This window comes from Leptinotarsa decemlineata, unplaced genomic scaffold (assembly GCF_025532065.1).
Source record: "Leptinotarsa decemlineata unplaced genomic scaffold, Ldec_3_MD MMD2_tig00000882_RagTag_RagTag, whole genome shotgun sequence".
Classification (NCBI taxonomy): Eukaryota; Metazoa; Arthropoda; class Insecta; order Coleoptera; family Chrysomelidae; genus Leptinotarsa; species Leptinotarsa decemlineata.
The window spans coordinates 11,293,726-11,315,015 of record NW_027412556.1 but is presented as its reverse complement, the minus strand read 5'-3'; the positions used below and the strand labels follow the sequence as shown (position 1 = coordinate 11,315,015).

General features: G+C 36.9%; 1 protein-coding gene across 1 annotated transcript in view; it reads left to right on the top strand.

Annotated features, from left to right (window-relative positions):
• Window positions 1-4,109: 4,109 nt before the first annotated feature.
• Window positions 4,110-21,290, top strand: part of LOC111507849 (ATP-binding cassette subfamily C member 4) — a 39,325-nt gene continuing 22,144 nt past the window's right edge. Inside the window, exons 1-5 of the mRNA XM_074174988.1 lie at window positions 4,110-4,233; window positions 6,392-6,499; window positions 10,956-11,183; window positions 15,982-16,412; window positions 20,696-20,852. Of these exons, the coding sequence (XP_074031089.1) occupies window positions 6,414-6,499; window positions 10,956-11,183; window positions 15,982-16,412; window positions 20,696-20,852 (902 nt within the window). The 5' untranslated portion in view covers window positions 4,110-4,233; window positions 6,392-6,413. The remainder of the gene's footprint in view (window positions 4,234-6,391; window positions 6,500-10,955; window positions 11,184-15,981; window positions 16,413-20,695; window positions 20,853-21,290) is intronic.

The window sequence follows — 21,290 nt, the reverse complement described above, 5'->3', positions numbered from 1 at the left end:
TGAAGGACTCAATACTCTTTACTGTTTTTTTGGTATATATCTAACCTTCCACAATCTTTTGATATTCCATGGAATCGGCCAATATTTGATGGAAATCCAGAACGTTCTCAACTGAACAGTTTTACAAGCCAAAGAAGCCCGAAGAAGAAATTGTATGGTGAAACACGCCCAGAAGTGTTTTTTGAATACTTCCAAAATCTATTTTTTTACAGATTGTGAAAGGTTATGTACCCAAAAAACACTAAAAAATTTAATATATATATATATATATATATATATATATATATATATATATATATATATATATATATATATATATATATATGTAATTAGACCTCAAACAGGTTGCTAGCCCTAAATCAACTTCAAAGCTAGATGTTAGTACTTAATGATTTCTCAAATAAGAATCTGGAAAAATCTGATAAATCTTTCATTTTCTCCCCTGCTTTGAAAGTTATGAATGCCATAATATATCTGAGGCGAACTAAAAGTTGTGCATGATTATCATAATGGTGTTTTTTATTTACTTTTACCCACATTCGAGAAAAATAATCATACCAAAATATTTCAAGGCATTGAGAGTTAACTAAAATAACGTTTCAAACCCATTGAAATTATTCATCTTTGGTTTGGAGTAAAACTGTAAAAAAAATTTTTCATTTGTTTTCGTATGCATACTCTATATACTATTGAAATATCATATTTCAATACTTATTGTCCTATTTCCGATGAGGACAAATCCAAAAACATAAAAATAATAAAAATTGGTTCAGATCTTTCTTTCATTATTATCATTATTATTGATTTTTTCACCGTGGTATGCGCTGGTCAGGCCTTTTCTCACGAAGCCCTAATACCTTTGGAAGGGCGCGACAGCATTATCAACCAACGACCACTCCCCACAACGTGGAGCAAGTGATCGTTGGGTTCTGCATCTATCTGGCTAAGATTTCTGCCTTAGTGCGGCAAGACGGTATGAGTTTGAAATTCTAGAGAAAAGAGGGCATCATTCCACGAAAGACTCCAATAATCAGAACAACCATCTTGACAGAGTGGTCTGTATAGAGTCTGCGGTGTTCAAAGAGAAAATTTCGATATTTTATCCGTTTTTCCTCCTATTCGTCTCGCCAGGAGCTGAAAACTCCACGACAAATATCGTCTTGCTCTGGTGGTCGAGAAGGATTACATCAGGCTTATTAGCTTGTATGAGCCTGAAGGTGGGGAACGAATAGTTTCAATAAATTCGGCACTTCGCGTTCTCCACAACGAATTCAATTTTCTCGAAGCGCAGGACAACAACAGTGTCTCGTCATTACCGTAAGAGTGCCGTAGACGATAATATAGCACTCAAAGGGCCGCGTTATGTTGATGGATATAGGCTGATATCGCATATGCTGGACATGCTGGTAGCAAGTGCATTAGGGTCTCGAACACCTCGCCACAGACCCTGTACCTTGTGTCAGACACCCCTATACCCATCATGCGACTGCCGTAGACTGAGGTGTTGAAGACACCATCCTGGCAGGCCATGATGAACCCCTCAGTTTCAGACTTCAGCCCACTCGACCTGAGAAAAGCTAAAGTCAGGCGCTTTGATAAGCCAAGGTCTTTGATATCATTGGAGAAGACCCCATGCATTGGCTTATACGCAGAGATGAGGTGATCTCTGCGGCTTTTATTTGAGCTTTCTGCTGAACGGGTTCCAACTCGGTGACAGAAATGTGGTCACCTCGTTCAGTGTCGAAAACTAAATCGAGTTCATCAGCTGCTCGTGCAGCTGCCCTAAAGAGAAAAGCTCCAATTCCTGCTCTATCATGGTCACGGACCATGCAGAGGAGGGGATCCAAACTCCTGACGACTTTACAGGCTACATCCAGTACCATTCTGTAATGTGGATACTCCAAACTCCAAACTCAAAACAAACGACCTTCCTGTTGTTGGGAGAAGTACAACCGTGGAACGGACGATTTGGGATGCAAACTCCTATAAAGATGCATCTTTTTTTGGTCTTCACGTCGAGTTCATACAGCCCCTACCGAGGCCACCACTACTCCAAACGAGTAGAGTACGATTGGAATGTCAAGCATATTTGTTGCAGCATTTTTGTTCGTCCCCGATAATTCAGATGACCAGATATGTCGAAGTTTGTGCTGATACTTGCCGCGGAGAGAGTTCTTCACTGCTGTTACCTCTGTATCTCTGTATCTGTGGAGTAGGGAGGGTGAGTGTAAGCCCACGCACTTAGGCCACATGTGACCCATTGTACATCCTCCCAAGGAGTTGTCCTCCTAGGTCGTCGTCCATCCTGTCCTTTCCAGGAAGGTGGACAGGTCGCTGGGAGACATCTCCTTTATATCGGCAGGTGTAGGCCAAGACTCGCCGAACACACACTCTCTTATTGACGATAACTCCGGGCACTCACACAGGACATGCCTGACAGTCTCATCTTCCTGTTCACACATCCTGCATAGAGGTGTGTCCACTAGCCCCATATTATGTAGGTGTTTCCTTAGCTGACAGTGGCCAGTCAGGAATCCTACTGTAAGGCGTAGATTTTTCCTGGTCATCGCCAGATATTTCTTCGGCGCCAGCTTCCCAGGGTCGCCCAAGGTGATCCTGGCAAGATTACATCCTTTGATTTCATCCCATCTCTTTAAAGATTGAGCATGGGTGTAACATTTGACTAGTTCCGCAATTGTCGAAGTCATCAGGCCGTGGGTGCCACTTGGTCCTAAAATTCTTAGTCCAGCCGCTTCCTTGGCTAAAGAGTCGGCAATGCGATTACCTTTACTCCTTTCGTGCCCTTTAATCCACCTCAGGATAATGTTATTATCTACTGAGGCTTTGGCTAAATCTTGGTGGCACTCTAGTGCTAGCCCTGAAGTAACACGGTGTCTGTTCAAGGCTAATAGTGCTTGTCTGCTATCAGTGCAGATTGTTATGTTTTTGCCCGAAATTCTTTTCTTGGTTATTTCTTTTGTGGCGATTGAGATACCAGCCAGTTCTGTTTGTACCACGCTGGTATTTCTTCCCATTCCCCATTTGATCCTTAGGCTTAGTGATCTGGAGTACACTCCACATCCTGAACCTTCTTTGGTTTTTGAGCCATCTGTATAAATCCGTATTGCATTTGTAGCATCTGACTCTGTGTTCTGCTTAATTTGTATTTTGTAGGGTTTATTAAACACAAACCTGGGTTCAATTGCATCACTTGTTGCCTGCAGCAGAGGTTGCGCAGTAAGCGCTTCCCGCCACAGGCCCAGCCTCAATTGACCCATTCCTACTTCTAGGTTTACACCAGCCGTGTGCAATCGTAACATGGCCATTAACGCAACCTCCTTAACGAACAGATCACAAGAGGTAACTGCTGTTACCTCTTGTGAGTAGCGTTGTTCCACCCCGAGGTAAGTATATGTCTCTCCAGAATCCAAATGGTGTAGGATACTATCATCTACGAGCTGCATGTCCCCGCGTCGTCCTATTTTGAAGTGGACCATTGCACATCTGTCTATCCCGAATTTCTTACCGATATCATGCGTGTACTCTTCCACCACCCGCAAGGATTGATGAAGATCCTTCTTTCCGGAGGCATAGTGGCAATAGTGAGCTGCAGAGTAGGAAGGAACTGAGGAAATCGCCCTGAAATACACCCCTTCTAAAAGTGACCCACCCAATTTGGACTCTGGCTTGACAAGATGTTATAGTGGTTTCAGTTTTTCAAGGCATTTCACTATTTTGTAGAGTACCGCAAGGTATCTGAGCAAATGCAAGATGAGCTCATGCGATGTTGTATCAAATGCCTTGCGGCAATCGATCCAGGCCATAGAGAGGTTGCGATTACCTTGCATCGAGTCCTACGTTACACATCTATCGATGAGCAGGGTTTGTTTTCGAAGGGAGCGACAGTGAATTATGTGCAATAGAAAATATAAGTAAGTGTGGTAAGTAAGTTTATCATCAACACAATCAATTATGTTCTTCATAATAAGACTATGTAGTGCCGATCTTAGTCAGATTAAGATATTCCGAAAAATTGCGATATCATTTTGTTAAAATTAAAACCCATTGCCAGTGAATTATCAGGTGATGGAAACCAGACACCTACATGAGCCTGAAACAAATAGACAACATTGTTACTTCATTAAATATTTGATCAGTGATTTTTGTAACAATATCACAGATAATATTACCAATTGTTAGAAGGAAATTGTTCCATTTGCCTTCGTTTCAAAAGTGAGTAGATTGTGTTGATTTGATTTTTGTTGCCTTTCATTCCAAAAATGTGTTTCAACAGTATCTGCACTAAATATTATATCAGTCAGTTTTTTTTATAAAAACAAATCAGAAGGGCTGAGTTTCCCGAAGAGATTAATTTTTGGAGAGAGAGGTTTTGGCTTTCTACCTCGTCATCTTCATCACCGGTCTTTCAACAGGGACTTCCGAACATTAACAATAATTAATGGCCATCTTGTTGAAGCTACATCTGTCAAAGTAGTTGTTATTAATTCAGTCTGTTTTGCCAAGTCACCATGGACAGATATGTTCGGGACGTACCGCGCGCTCTGCCCATCTTACGGTCGCCATAATCGTCCTACCCAGAGGTCAATTCGCAATATGGTGAACATTTTGAGAAAAATGATTCAATAAACGATCGACCAACACCCGTACATCGAAGAAACTCAAGATCTGCCGAAGACATCGCTGCGATATGTGAGAGTATGTGAGAGACTACGCTCACAAAAAATCGGGCTTTCTCAGACCAAAACTTGGCGAATCTTGCGTCGTGACTTGGATCTACACCCGTATACAATTCAAATGACCCAGAAACTGAAGGTAAACGACCATAGACAACGACAACAGTTGGCAATTGACTCTAATCTTTATCAAAAAATCATCTTCAGCAATGAGACCCATTTCTGGGTGAATGGGTACGTTGAAGTCATGAATGTTCTACAATGTAGACTTACGCATAATGAAAAAAATCATAACTCTTCTTCAACCTAAACTTCACAAGACTCTGCCTGAATCATTAGAAGGCTTGAGATACGAAGTCAAATTCGGAAGATACTCAAAAAAATTGTTGACATCAATTATGATACGCTTTTACTGTTACTTGCATAAGGAATAACCATTATTCGAGGTTCCTTCCACCACTAACAGACCTCTCTCTCGTTTTCATCCTTTATCTTCTTCCTTCCTCCACCCTGCGAATTAGTATGTCTGGTTGTATAGGATTGAAATTAACATTATGTTTCCTGACTACAATACAAGCTTGCTCAGGTAGCTGTGACTTTCATCGGTTCTCCTAGGATTATATAATCCTAGAAGAATATGTATCAATCGTATAACTGAATTGATCAAATCCACATATTTACTCACTCAATTTTAATTTTCACCTGAAGATTGGTTGAGAATATTGAGAAATACTACACTGAGAAAAAACTTCAATAACCATTTGAAATTTCATCAGTATAAATCAAAAACTTCGTCTACTAAAAATATTACTGGCGAACAGGCGAACAGTTCTCAGATAGTTTGTCAATATTCCATGGTCAGAATGACTTAAAATCATTACTTACAAGTATACTGAAACATTTTCAACATCTATCGAACATTTTGATTTGTATAAGTTTTGTAATAGTTCTGTTTGATGCACTTATCATCTATAAAGTCTGTATTCATCATTATCAAATGTTGTTTTCTCAACAATTTATTTTCCGGCTTTACATCAAACGTTGAAAACTTTCAGAAAAATATTTATTTAAATGAAAATTCCTCAGTAAAAACATGGATTATTTCACAAAAAATATGCATATGATCACAACAGATGTAATACAGTCAGTAAATATGGTGTTTGTTATTTACTTTGATCATGTGCCTTGATGGATAAATCAATCAATTATTGAAAAGTGCAATGTATGGGATATTACGTTGAAAGCAACTAAGCGGTGAATAGGAGAGAGAGTACCTTAGTCATTCATCTACCATCTCATCACCAACATATGTGTACTAATGAGAAACACAAACATGTTCTAATTTCTGGTACCTCGTGAATAGTATATTTCTTGGGTATACATTGATCATAGTAAGTAAATTTCAGTTTGAGTAAATATTTTGAGGTCAGGGTCGTTTTTTATTCGAGGTTTGAAAGTGGTAATTCAAAAGAAGATAACAGTAGTTGGAACCGTATTGAATCTGACCACTTGAAGCATTTTTTGTTTTATCAATTTCACATTTCGAATATTTGAAAGACTCAGAAATTCAACCCTGTTATTTTTCTTTTCAAAATTATCCTGACTGACCTTATGATCGTACTTGTATTCCTGATTTCTTTTTAAACAAATTCGTATATATTGATATCTGATCAACATCTTACATGTTCTCATTTCAGGACCAACTGCGTGACAACCAAGATGGAAGGTGTGAAGTATTCGAGTGTCCACAGAAAAAAATTACATCCCATGTACCAGGGATCTTTATTGTCCAGGCTCTTTTTCTGGCAAGTATCATCTTCAATCAGCCACACTATTATTATGAAAATACAAGAGTCATGTGATAGGCGAAAGGAGCTTCTTAACATTTCACTTCTCCATCTTAAACTTCCAAAGGAAGGAGAAAAGGGATCAACTCTTCAGGAAAGATGTATATTTTGATGTTTTGCCATTTTTTCATATCATTACTGTATGATGTCATCACCCGATTTCCGGCCAATTTTCCTTTACCAAATTGAACCAAAGCGATGCCGGAATAGTCCAAAAATTAACCTGTAACCCAGGACGAGAATTTGAGGACCCTGGTGGAGACTGACTCATCACAAATGGTTCGTGGGATGGCGGAAGAAATGGGCGTCAGCTCCCATGTGGTTTTAGATGCTTCAAAACTCATTGGAGAGGTCAAGAAGCTCGAGAATTAGGTGCATCACGATTTAAAGGGCCAACACGAGTTGCCACGTTTCGAGGTCTGTTCGCAAAACCATATTTTTAGGATCAGATCGTCACGTATGATGAAAAGTGAATTATCTATCACAACAGGAGTCGTTCAGGCCAGTGGTTGGACACCGATGAGCTACTCAGGTACTTACCTAAGGCGAACACCCACTATACCTTTCTGCAACCGGCACAAACTATCACAGAAGAGTACTATCGTGTGAAAACCAAGAAAATGTACCGTAAATTACGACACTGGTCCGATACTACTCTACGACAAGGCCTGTCCGCATGTTTCATTATCACTGTCCACTATAATTGAATGAATTGAGCATCAAAGTTCTGCGTCACCCATCATACTTCCCAGACCTCTCGCCAATCGAATATCATCTTCTCAAGCACTTCGATAACTTTCTCATGGGTATTTATACCCAAACCAGCATTCCAACCAATAAGTCTCACAATGCTCTTTTTAAAAACTATAGAGAGGCTATGTGAGCAGTATATGTGAGATGAAGTACTAGTTCACAACCCACTCCATCCAAATAACATGCATATACTCCGAAAAGGTCTACTGATCCGGCCCTTCACCATGTGGTTGGCAGAATCGAAAGATCATTGGACAGCAAAGAATCCACCCTGGGTATATTCATAGATATCGAGAAAGCGTCTGATAAAACAACCTTTTCAACAATTACCCAGCAATAACACTCCAGGAATATACCTCTGGTAGTAGGAGAATGGATACTCAAGATGATCTCTAGTAGAGCAATAAGTATCAATGTAGAAGACATCACAGTGAGAGGACTGGTCATGACGGGATGTTCACTGAAGGGGTCTTATCACTCCTTCATTGGAACATAGTTCTAGATACCCTGATTAATCACCTCAACAATAATGGATTCTACACAATTGCATATGCAGATGACATAGTTATCATGCAATTTGTGAACACACTGTGCGATAGAGTGCAGGATGGGCCCAAATTAATGGAAACATGGTGTGAGGAACACTAACTGTCCATCAATCCCAAGAAGACTGTGATGGTCCTTCCCACCAGAAAAAGAAGTTTATCGGGCTCAAAACCTCCCGAAATCTTCGAAAGCAAACTAAACTTCTCTGAAGAGGTGAAATTCCTTAGTACTATTCTCGACAGGAAGCTAACATGAAACTCTCACCTACAGAATAGAGAAAAAAGAGCAAATGTGGCTTATTAGCAATGTCGGAGAACAGTGGGACGCGCATGGGGTTTTCCACCCCGTTTGGTCACTTGGATCTACACTCCATTGCATGGGGACCGAAAGTTCTACAAGCAACGGTCATCCAAAAATCATATCAAATACAGCGCTTGGCTTGTTCAAGCATCACAAAAGCCATGAAAACAACATCAACCACTGCAAAGAATTTAAATACTGATCTGACCCCTCTGGACCTGTACGTTAGGGCGGTAATGTTTATGTTACGATTGCGCACGGCTGCTGTAAACTTCGAAGTAGGGATGGGTCAATTGAGATTGAGCCTATGACGAGAAGCGCTCACTGCGCAACCTCTGCTGCAGGCAACCAGTGATGCAATTTAGGTAGAATATATTTATTGAAATAGGTAATCCTAATACACAATATTATATAAAACATGTTACTAACATAAAAGTTGAAAATAAACATTTTTAGTTAGAAAAATAACGACACATGCTATTAAAAATACATTGCAATATAGGTGTAGCTCCAATACAATGATAAAAAGCAGAAAACAACATACAAATACTATATTTATTAATATTATCTTACCAAGTTTTATTCTATCTAGCATTGTGGATGGATTTCAATAACTGTTTTTTGAAAATACTTAATGATGGACTAGATTTAATCTCATTTGGCAATTTATTGTATGCAACAAACCCTTTGAAAAATAAAGAATTCATAGCACTTCTCCTATTTGTTCTCCATAAATGCAAATTAGTATGATTTCTTGTGGCATATTTGTGCACTTCTGAATTCAAATTAACAAATTCAGAAAAATATGAAGGTGATGAGTTATTCAGAATTTTATATATAAATGTCATAGTTAAGTAATACAACCGTAAAGAAACTGGTAGCCACCGCAAAGTTTGTAACATAATTCCGATTTCAGTGAATCTATTCACATTTAGAACAATTCGCATACCACGATTTTGAAGTTTTTGTAATTGAGATGTTTGATTTAGATTAAACAAGAAAATAATGGGAGCACGGTAATCAAAATGTGGTTGGATAATCGCATTGTACACAGAATTTTAGACTGAGTGGATAAATTGCCAGAAATTCTAGATATTTGATACATGATACAATTTCAATGTTTTCATTATCGATTTGTAGATTTATTTCATTTAAATCAAGGTTGTTCCATTTATATTTTGTTGTAATAATCATTCCTTCAGTTTTCATTTTATTCAGTTTTTATTCATTTGCCATGAGGTACTCATTTACATCCTTTAATTCGGCATTCATTTTATCAATAGCTTCAACAAAGCTTGTATCATAGCATACCAATAGTGTATCATCTGCAAATAAATTTATAAAATTAACATTTATGAACAAGTTTATGTCATTTAAGTATAAGATGAAAAGCAGAGGTCCTAAAACTCAACCCTGAGGCACACCTATATGTATATCCAATTCCTGTGAGATATTATTTCGAACTCTGAATTTTTGCTTTCTATGGGATGAATAGTCAGATAACCATTGGTAAACATCACCATCAATGCCATAACCTCTTAGTTTTATTAGAAGAATATTACGATTAATTGTTTCAAACGCACTCTTCAGATCAAGAAGCACAGCTACTACAAATTTATTGTTATCAACTTCTTTTTTGAATTTAGATAAAGTGAGTTGTAATGCGGATTCACATGAATACTTTTTACGAAATCCAGGTTGATTATTTATTAAAATTTCATTTTTTTCAACATAATCAAGTACCTGCTTATAAACAGCTAGTTCAAGAATTTTTTCTATTGGTGGTAATGTATTTATAGGTCTATATTCACTGGCCTTGATTGTATTGTTTACCTTTTGAATGGGAACTATAGTACTAACTTTTAAAGGATTTGGAATTTTAGAGGTTTGAAGAGAAGTATTTACAAGGTTTAAAATTATATGTCCACATGTTTCAAAAATGACTTTGAGCATTTTGGAATTTAAGATCTCAAGAACATTGTTTTTGTTGTTTAGGGAGTTAACAATTAGGCGTAACCCAAGTTTGTGTTTAATACACCCTACAAAATACAAATGAAACAGAACACAGAGTCAGATGCTACAAATACAATACGCATATATAGAGACGGCTCAGAAACCAAAGAAGGCTCAGGATGTGGAGTGTTCTCCAGACCACTCAGCCTGAGGATTGAGTGGGGAATGGAAAAAAAACCAGCGTGATTCAAACAGAACGGGCTTGTATCTCAATCGTCACAAAAGAAATAACCAGGATAAGAATTGATAGTGAAAATATAACAATCTTCACTGATAGCAGACAAGCCCTATTAGCCTTGAACAGACAACGTGTTACCTCAGGGCTGGTACTAGAGTGCCACCAAGATTTAGCCAAAGCCTCGGTAGATAATAACATTATCCTGAGGTGGATTAAAGGGAACGACAGGAGTAAAGGTAATCGCATTGACGAGTCTTTAGTCAAGGACTTCGACAATTGCTGAACTAGCCAAACGTTACACCCATGCTCGCTTCCTGAAGAGATGGAATGAAATTGAAGGATGCAATCTTTCCAGGATCACCATGAGCGACCAGGAAGTCAACTGGTAGATTTTTTCGGATTATCGAGAGTTGTTACAAAAGTGGTTGTTGTTACAAAAGTGGTTTTTGGTATCAATAAGTTTCACAAAAAGTATTTGAATGATTTTTCATAGGTAGAACTGGAGCCACTGGTATGAAAAAGTTTCTAGTGAGCGAAACTATTCTAACTCTTACCCTAACAAAGGAAGCTTCCAGCATAATCTTTTACCAGTCATTACTTTTTTATAACGATCATATTTTGTAGGTGGTTTCCGTCATTTATATGGAAAGGCTTGAAAAAAGAAATGGATGAAGACGACATATATGAAACCGAGAAATCGCAAGAATCAGCCATGCTTGGTGGTAAATTAGAAATGGCATGGAAGAAGGAACTGAACAAAGAGAATCCTTCCTTGGCAAGAGCGCTGTTTAGGGTTTTTGGAGGTGAATTGGCCGTATTCGCATTATACCACATATTCGCTGAGAGTGTCAAGTTAGTAAAATCATTCCTTTCTATCAGAATGAGTAACTTTTCAAAACTCATCATTCAGGTATCTCACTCTCAAGTAGATTCAATTCAAGTGATTTAATAAAAATCTGTTCGAATTGTAACTAGTATTATACATCTCAACTAAATATTACGTTTGTCAAATTGAGTAGAAAATAGTGTATTTACGAATATGTCGGTATTCGGTATCAGGTATTTCGGTATGTCGGTATTAGGTATCCTATATACTCTACGGGGAAAACAATATCCACAACATTTTTCAGTATAGCTACTGATGGTTCAATAGAAAGTTGAAGAATATAGAATGCAGGGTTGAACTGTTAGAAGTTTTACAATTCAGTGCTCTCTCACATTCAAGCTCGACTATCCCATAATACTGGGATAAAAGAATAATGATAATGTTTTGGAGAAATCCTCTTATTTATATGCTGGGATATGGAAAGATGTATTAAAGGGAAACTCAAAATGCATTGAGGATAATAATCTTTCTCAAATCTCTACGGTTGATTGGGAAAATTTTGAAGTGCCACTGGTCAATCTGTCATGCTGTCAGTGAAAGAGCATTATGTCCGGCATTTCAGTTTTCAGTTGGCCAATATTCGGTTTGTTGATCAGTAGGTTGCTATTTCAATTATGAATACATATTCGCTATCAACAATTGATAAGACATTGTAGAATATGAAGAAGGAATATGTTTGATTCATATATTCTGGATGCCAATTTGGGGAAAGAAATAAAAATAAAAATGCAATTCATATGCTTTTTTTTCTGAAAAATGTTTAACGTTACACATATCCCTAATAATATTATAAATGCGAAACTAAGTTTGTTTGTTACGGTTTCACGCGAAAACTACTCAACCGATCATCATGAAATTTTGTGCACATGTTCTTGGAGGTATTAGAAGTAACTTAGGATACTTTTTATTGGATTTTTTCTTATGTGAGATGAAAAAATTAGTTGACAAAAAAATCTCATAATCTAGCTACTGTAACGTCATCTAGCATTCCAGTTCCAATCCTCAATACCGAAATACCGTCGCACCGTAGTATTCACAGTCACGACAATATCCAATCCAATCCAATCCAATTGACTATAGTTTCAGTTGTTTGTTAACAGTTAAAGTATTATATTTGGAACAATCATGAAATACAAATCAATTCAAAGAACTAAGATTATAAAAAAAAAGGAAAGAAGAAAAAAAATCACATCAAAGGTGCTGCTTCGTTCCCTCCTGTTAATAAAAGAGGACATATGCCTCATTGCTCACAAGTGATTTTGGCGAAATTGGGAACACGTGTGAATCGTTGTATTCATGCCACGTGCCACTATATGGGTGTCTGCAATATTCTGTGTAATGGAATTTTTCTATATTTATTGTTATTTTCTTCTGTCACCCGCGAGCGAAGCCGCAGATAAAATCTAGTATTATATAATTATTCAGTTCACGTTTATATTTCTATGTCGAATAATCCAGTCATTTAAGCTTAAATTAGGTAGGAATCTCGGAATTCAAGATACCCAGCTGTAAGTCTGTAAATACTTGTCCCAAAACTTGTCCCAAAACCTACATATGGTAGGGTGTGAGCAACTATTGAATTTCAAGGTCAAAGGTCACAAAAATCGGTTTTTTGCGCTTTTTTTGGAAATATCTCATATTCTATGGGTTTTTTGCTATTTGTATCCATTATCAATATTGTAGAATACAAAATTCTCTACAAATTTTGTTTGGAAAAATTTTTTATACGGTGAACCGTTTTCGAGATAGAGGGCGGAGAGCGCGCGGTTACAGCATCACTTCAGGTCAACCGGTGCCTCCGGTCGAAAACGCGCCATATATAGTTGATGAACTATCAATAAATCAATGATTATAAATATTTGTCAATTTTTATCAAGTATTATATTATATTTTATCATTTTCTTCCTAACTTATCCACTTTTTATTCAGTATTAATTTATTTAACAACACTTACCTGCCCATGTAATTGCAGAATTGTTAATGAAAATATAGGAATTATATTTGAATTTTAACCTAATTAAAAGCGCAAAAAACCGATTTTTGTGAACTTCGACCTTGAAATTTAATAGTTGCTTACACCCTACCATATGTAGGTTTTGAGACAACTTTTAGGGTGTCAATATACAAGTATTTACAGACTTACAGCTGGGTATCTCGAATTCCGAGGTGAACTTACTATAATGACTGGACTATAACAGGTGATAAAGAAGACGGGAATATAATTTATATGGCATAAAGTTTCCAATTTTGAAAAAATACAACAATTTTATGATGATTCTCAGCAATCGAAAGATGTAAATTAATACGGCCGGAGGTATAAAGGCTATTTTCTTGATTTTCTGGCCGTGGTCTGCTGGAAGTTTCGTCTATTGCTGCGGTGAACATTTTGAACGGCGATTTGGTAACAGTTTCAATACCCGAGATTGTTCTCTGGTTCCATCGCATCAACTACTATTTCCGTAGACTCGTTATCTCTCAAACGCCAACACCCTACACTGATAAGTCACTTCCAGCTCTGTCATAAATGTTTTTCTCAATACAATTCCACACAAAAATAATTATGTTTTATCAAGTGTTCAGGGATCATAATTACAATTCAAATGTAAAATAAGTTCGAAAATCAATGACCAAAACGAAACTATCACTATCAACACTTCGCAATCACTTTCAATATCTATCACATCGACGACCTGCGTTCAATTATTCAACGAAAACTTTTTTCATGACGTCATGAACCAAAAATGTGTTGAGCGAAAATATGGGCTGACGTAAGTGTACCACGTGACTGGTGGTCTGACTCACGGGATACGCCTGATCATGGTTGTCTGTCCGCTTGAATCATTCATGTCAACAGAAAATTCAAATCTCACGTCACGATATTCTGAGATGCAGAAGCGTGCGCTCTGATTGACTGGCGAGCTGGGGATGACAGTTTGAGAACGCTACGTGATAATTCAGTACACTCTGATTGGCTCACCGCCTAGCTAGCTGGTAAACTGGACGAGCTGATAAGCAACCTGACTGATGTGATGACGTCACTGTCTCGCTGAAGTGACGCTTACTTCACAGTACCCAAAATTTCTACTTAAGAATATTTAGAGATGCAATAGAGATTCAAAAGCATACGGATAATTTCAATAGAAAAGAAGAGACGATGAGTATCAATAAAAGATGGCTACCTGTCCTTGTACATTTTCTTTTATAGGTAGCAACTAAAAGGTCTTCCTGAATCGTTTAACAGTAGTCTACAATCATTGAGACGCTCCATCTTTCCTGCTATATTTTTCCGATCGTCTTAGTATTTTGGTGAAATCGTTCACCTTGCCCTTCACTTACATCTATATTTTCTGGAAAGTAGTTGAGGTGAGAATGAAGAAGATGTACTTTTGAGTTCATCAGGCAACTTGGGGCTTGAAATGCTTTCAACATTCTTTTGATGATGCAATTTGTAAAGTCACTTCCAAGAAATAGACATAGCTCCAAATTTTCAATAACAAACTCCCTCGTGGGCCAACACTTTTTGGTCCAGTGATTTGCTTGGTATCTACTATCCCACAGACACAAAGAGCAAAGAAATTTGGTAAACCCAGATTGTTTTTCGAACAATATGCCCAACATTTTCAAATCACCGCCAACTTGCCAACCGTGGTCTTTATATTTCAATTTGCAAAGAATCAATTCCAGGTTATCGTAAGTTTCCTTGAGGTGTACGAAATGACTGACAGGAATGTAGGCATGAAAACCGCCATTGTGGAGCAGAACTGCTCTAAGGCTTCTTTTTGAAGCATCTATGAAAATACGCCATTGTGCTGGGTCATATGAAATGTATTCAAAAAACCAATATTGGTACAATGAACCAACTCGTCCTCTTGGGCAAAGTAGAGCATAGGACACAGGGCGTTCTTTACTTAGAAAGTAATAATAGTTATGGCCTATATAAATTTAAAAACATTTATGAAAATAAAATAGTACCTATTCATTTATGACTTAAAGTTAGCCCAAAAAAAACCTTTTTTTATAATACAATTTTGCGTTTTGCAAAATTACCTGACTTACTGGAATTTGTCAATTTTTAGCTTGTAGAATACCTAAATACATAGGAGTTAGTTGAAAATATCCAAAAAGATTTTTTTGTTCCAGACTTTTGCTGTGTATAATCAACTGAATCTTATTTCACCCTCATCGAATTTTTTTTTGTTTCAATACTAGTAATCACCTGTTGCTGATAACTTGGTTATCGAAACGCGCATCGTCTCTGTTTTATTGTGGGAAAAATGTTTTTATTATATTATTGAATATGTGATATCGAGATGTAGACATGGAATGAAATCATGAGTGATTTATATGACCAGAGAAACACCGGATCAAGAAATAATCCTTGAGGTATACTTAATATCGATTTTTGTAAAAATTCTTTCATAAATATTTTCAAGAATGAATTTGTATTGTTTTATGCGGATATTCTACGGTGAAACATATCGACATTTTTATCAATTTCTATTTTAATTTCTGAAACAATATCTATCACTATTATTTTGGGGTGCATGTGATATGTATTCAAATTCATTGCTGGAACTAGAAAAACAGAAATTCATTGATAAATATTCAAACCATTTTTTTGTCAATTTTCAAGTCGTTGCGATTTTCATTCATCTGATCTATGTTAGAGGAATTTGGAAATTGGACAAAAGTACTTGAGTTTTGACTAATTTCACGATAAGTGGTGATTCAACAAAATATTCAAATGATATTTTTTCATTGCAGAGTAGCACAACCCATACTCATCTTCCATATGCTTTCCCTATTACAAGATAAAAATCCAGACGAAGATAATGGAAAGATAATCACCTATGCAGCCTTAGTAGCCTTAGTAGCATTTCTCAGAGGGGCAAGCACCCACAACTACCTGATGAGTATCTTATTCTTAGGAATGAAAGTTCGTATAGCAGTATGCTCTCTCATCTACAGAAAATCACTGAGGTTGAGCAAGTCTGCCCTTACCGAAACGACCATAGGGCAGATGGTCAACTTGTTGACTAATGACGTTGGGAGATTCGATACTGTAGCTCAATACTTCCATTTTTTGTGGTTCACCCCATTCTTGATACTTGTAGTGGGGTATTTTCTGTTCATTTACGTCGGTCCAAGTGGAATCGTTGGAAACGCATACCTGGTGGGGTTTATCCCGATACAAAGTGAGTTAAAGCTTTCTATATTCCTGATTTATCATCTAAAATTACATACTCTAAAAATGTGGGAAAGATTCTCTCTTCGAAAGCAAATTTTGTCTCATAGAGTAGAGTGGAGTAGAGTACTTTATTTGACCATTTCACATACTGTTGTAGGTACATTTATGGCAAGTCACAAATACAGAAATCCTCGATCAGAGATAAAATTCATCTACTATGAAATATAAATAAAGCATATAAGTATAAATAAAATCATAAATATAAAATCTTTGAAATATGTCGCTGAAATTGAAATGTAGGTATGTTGATTTAATGAGGCCTTTCGCAAGTTAAAGATCCCGCCATTTCAATATATTCCTCTATACTATAGAAACAGTGTTGGAGGAGAAGTTTTTTGATAATAAATTCAAATTTAGTGAGGTTGAGTAACTTCACAGATGAATGAAGATGATTATTAAGATTTCAGTCCAGTGAATTTCTTTGACTGATAGTCAGATTATGTCTAGGCAGGTTCAATAAACTTGCGGACCTCGTTTCATATGCATGATTTTCATCATTTCTTTCAAATTTGTCAACATTTTCATGAAAATTCAGTAACACTTCATAGGCATACAATGTTGGAGGTGGCATAATGCCGAGTTGAATAAAAAGAGGACGACAATGATCTTTGTAACCTGCTTTAGCTAGAATTCTTATGGCCTCTTTCTGGCACCTAACACACTTATAGAGTTACTTGAATGACCTCAAATGAGAATACCATAAGAAATAACTCAGTGAAATAATCCGTAGTAGGCTCTTTTTAGCGTCATCAAGGTGACCACATTGTTCAGTCGCCTCAAAATGAGCAAAACAGTAGAAAGTTTGCTGAACATAGCTTTGATATGATCTGATCAGCTCAATCTATTATTCATAGTGAATCCTAAAAACTTAACACTTTTAGATTGGGGAATATTGCGATTGGAAGATACGATTATACTTTGAGTTTTATCTTTATTCAAGGAAAGTTTGTTAGCAGCAAACCAATTGTAAGCTACTGTTTTGCTATCTTCGATCATTAGTTGTAAGCTAGTTAAGTCCTTACTAGAGCACATTAAAGTTGTATCATCTGCAAACAAGATAGGTCCTGCTGGTTTCTTGAGACTGCGTAGGTCATTGATGTAGATCAAGAACAATAGTGGACCTAAAACGGATCCCTGAGGAACACCATGTTTCATTTCTTTGAGGTCTGACTCTACGTTCTTCACTTCAACAAATTGGCACCGATTTATTAGATGAGATTGGAAGAGCTTGAGAGCTGTGCCCCGGACACCATAGTAGCTCATTTTCGAGTATTTTCGACACTAGTTTGAAAGCTGCCTATCAGAAAGGTAGAATCTTATGGAAACGAACGAAGAGCAAAACTTGTCAGTGTAAACAGCGGTGCGCCTGAGGGCTCAGTTCTTGTCCCTACCTTATGAAATATTCTACACAACAAGTCATTTTCATTAAAAAATGTCCGAAGAGTCAGATTGGTCGGTTTTGTTGATGCTGTGGCAATGGTGGTTGCAGAAAAAAAAAGCTTATTATGAACACTATAAACAGAGGATTGTTACTGGTAGCAGACTGGATGAAAACTAGACTCCTCAGTTCAGCCCCAGAAAAAATCGAAACAGTACTCACCAACAGAAGAAAGCTGAGACCAATAATTTTTCAACAATATTTTCTCTATTACTGTACACACTACACCTCCAGTGCGTGTCGTAATTCGACAACTCGATCGTGCCGCATGCCACAGCCGTCGGTTAGTTGCGCTCCGCACGTCATGTGAGTGAGTTGTGTGCCGGTTGATAGGTTTAAGCAGGAGTTCACGATTTTTCAATTTGTACAATGATTATAAAGTGTTATAATTATGTATTCTGTTTCCCTAAAAGCATATTTTATACTCAACAATTCTAACTTTTTTATTTGCCATTACTATTGAGCAATATTATATTATGTTATTTAATACTTAAAGTGTACCTTTGGGGCTATAATTAACACATGAGAGGGCTAGAATCAACTTGTTAATACCTACCCCAGATGTGGGGGCTAGTATTAACAGAGTAGCTGAATGTTTGCGAATGATTATTTTATGTGTTTTTTCTTCAGATATAACAGCATGAGAACTTATAAACGGACAACTCTGCGTGGTCATTCAAAAATTATATGAATAGAGCACAAACTTCTTGGATAGCCAGTAACCCATGAAAAGTAATGTCATATTATGACATATTATGACCTGCCTGGAATTGTTAAAGAAGCGCTACCGTTGGCTTTAAACCCTACGAATATAATACACGCTCTCAAAAAGTCTGGCATCTGGCCGTGCAACGAAGGTATTTCTCAAGAATCTGACTTTGCGCCTTTTTTGTAACGGACCGCCCAGACTCCAGCGATCAAAACCAGTCACTAATCCCTGAACCAACTGTTGATAATGATGACGTTGATATTGATGATCTGTCTAAATTTGAAAACCCCTGAAATTTTGGACGATGCAACAAATTCAGATATTACCGTGGCTGATGTTATATCGCAAATGTCTTGTGAATCAATAGCTGGACCGTCAAGCATGCAGAAAGGAGCAGTTGAAACCATAACACCTCTATCAAAAGCTCCACCACGAATTACGTCAAATAGAAAATGCGCTAAAAAGTCTGCTATTTTTACCGATACTCCGGAAAAAATGCTCTAAAAGAAGAACATAAAGAGGAAAATCACATCAAAACACCAGAATGAAGAAAACAAAAAAGAGAAGGCAAAAGGTAAGAGAAAAGGTAAAGAAAAGGTTGAAGGAAATGTAAATGAAGAAGAAAAAGTAGGAAAAGTGAAGAAAAGGATATTAAATGAAAGCAATGGCTCTAACTATGATGATGACAATTTTTGTATCATTTGCGGTGCCACCTATAATGAAGATACATCAGGTGGTAAATGGATCGAATGTATCTCTTGCAAGGACTGGGCGCAAGCAGGATGTATCCAAGGTGATATCACAGCATTCTGTTGTTTGAATTGTAATTCAGATGATGAATACGAATAGATACTCTTTCAGTTCGTAGGTATTCAAAATAGTTCCTAATCATTGATATTTTTTGTTGATTCTGTATTAGACTATATTTTTAAGTGTAAAGACAATATTAATTAAGTTTGAAGATGTTTATTATAGACAAGACTCATTACCTAGCTTTTAAGATGAAGAATGTGCCATTTCCTACCTCATCGTATAATGTTTGAGTATTATGTCTAATTAAGTTTAAATATTCCTATTTAACAGTGATGAATTCTTATGAAATAATTGAGATACAAATTTATAAGAGTTTTTTTCAGTAATTTCCAGTAAGCGTTAAGTTATTTTGGAGAGATTTTACTTTGTTACGTTAAAATATTTAAACGTATTTTGAGATTTCGTTTATGTTCAGATATTTTGTGATTTTGTTATTGTAAGTTTATAAAATTGCAAGGCTGTATTGATTTCACTTTCATTAATAAAAAAATATGTCCTAATATATTCATTTTTCTTTATATTAGTCAGCATAACCTATGTTAATTTCTACCACTCCTTTCAATACTTGCCCCAAGTCTAAATGTTGAATTATTTCTTAGCTACAACTAAAAATATATTTTTTGTTAATTATAGCCTCGGTCTTTCCTATCTTAAAGTATCCTCAAAGAAGAGAGAATAGTTTCTGCGTTAGGCAGTCTCATGCCCAATGTTGGGGGTCCTAGGTCTTCAAAGAGGAAGATGTTGCCTGGAGTGGTCCACTCCCCGAATTTGTACGGTTCACCACCATGGCACACAATAACTCAAAATAGAATGTATTCAGTCTCTAGCGATTCAAATCCAATGTGAATCACTACTTTCGCACAGGCACCGCTCTTAGGGCGCCTTGAGAATGTTCCTGTAGTGCACGTGTTGTCCTTGAAAAAAACACGTTTTGATCTCTGTTAGAGTATTGCTACATGGAATGTTTCTGTCACAATCGGGGATTTGTCCACTAGATGGAGCAGTTACTAGTTAACAATTTTTCTCTTAGACGAAAGTTCCATATATGCAGTCGAGCCGCTTTGAAATAAATAGAGTCGCAGGCACTCTGCTGATTGGGTCGGATCTTTTCTGCACTGATGAGTAAATTCAATATCCCGCGTGGTATTAGTCTGGAAAGTAGTTGTTTTCCGGAAGGTATTTACCAGAATCAACTGTGTAGGTAGTTGGGAAAGATAAATATTTATTTTCTTATAATTCTTTGTTTGAAACATTATTTTTTCAATTCCAGTGTATTTAGCGAAGTTGATATCAAAATACAGATTGCGCACTGCTACGCGAACGGATGAAAGAGTTCGACTCATGAACGAAATTGTTTCTGGAATACAAGTTATCAAGATGTACACATGGGAAAAACAATTCAGTAAGATGGCTGAAATTATAAGAAGGTAAGTCGAATTCCAAAGTTGATATAAGCTCCAAAGTTATAAGCTCCATCCCACAACCTAAATCTCCACTTTGGTTCAATCAACTCGTACTAAACTTTCTATACACATTCCCATTACGGCCACCTCTTGGGACAGTCTTATCGTCGATAAATATTCAGTTCTGCAATGTAGGTTAGGTCCAAAGTGAGTGGGTCTATTCGACCCTCCACTGCAACCCGCAAGGGTTCATTGTGGCTCACACCTATTCATACTGGACCAAATAAACCCAGCTTCTCAACGAAGCCGATTAGTTTGTATTGTAAGTGTTCTGAAATGTATATGATTGATGAAAATCCGTAACTAGCGTATTCAAAAAACACTTCATTGTAAGATTTTCACCAAACAGTTTTACAAAAATGCAACACAATGGAAAGAAGCCATTGCATGGCGAAACACGTG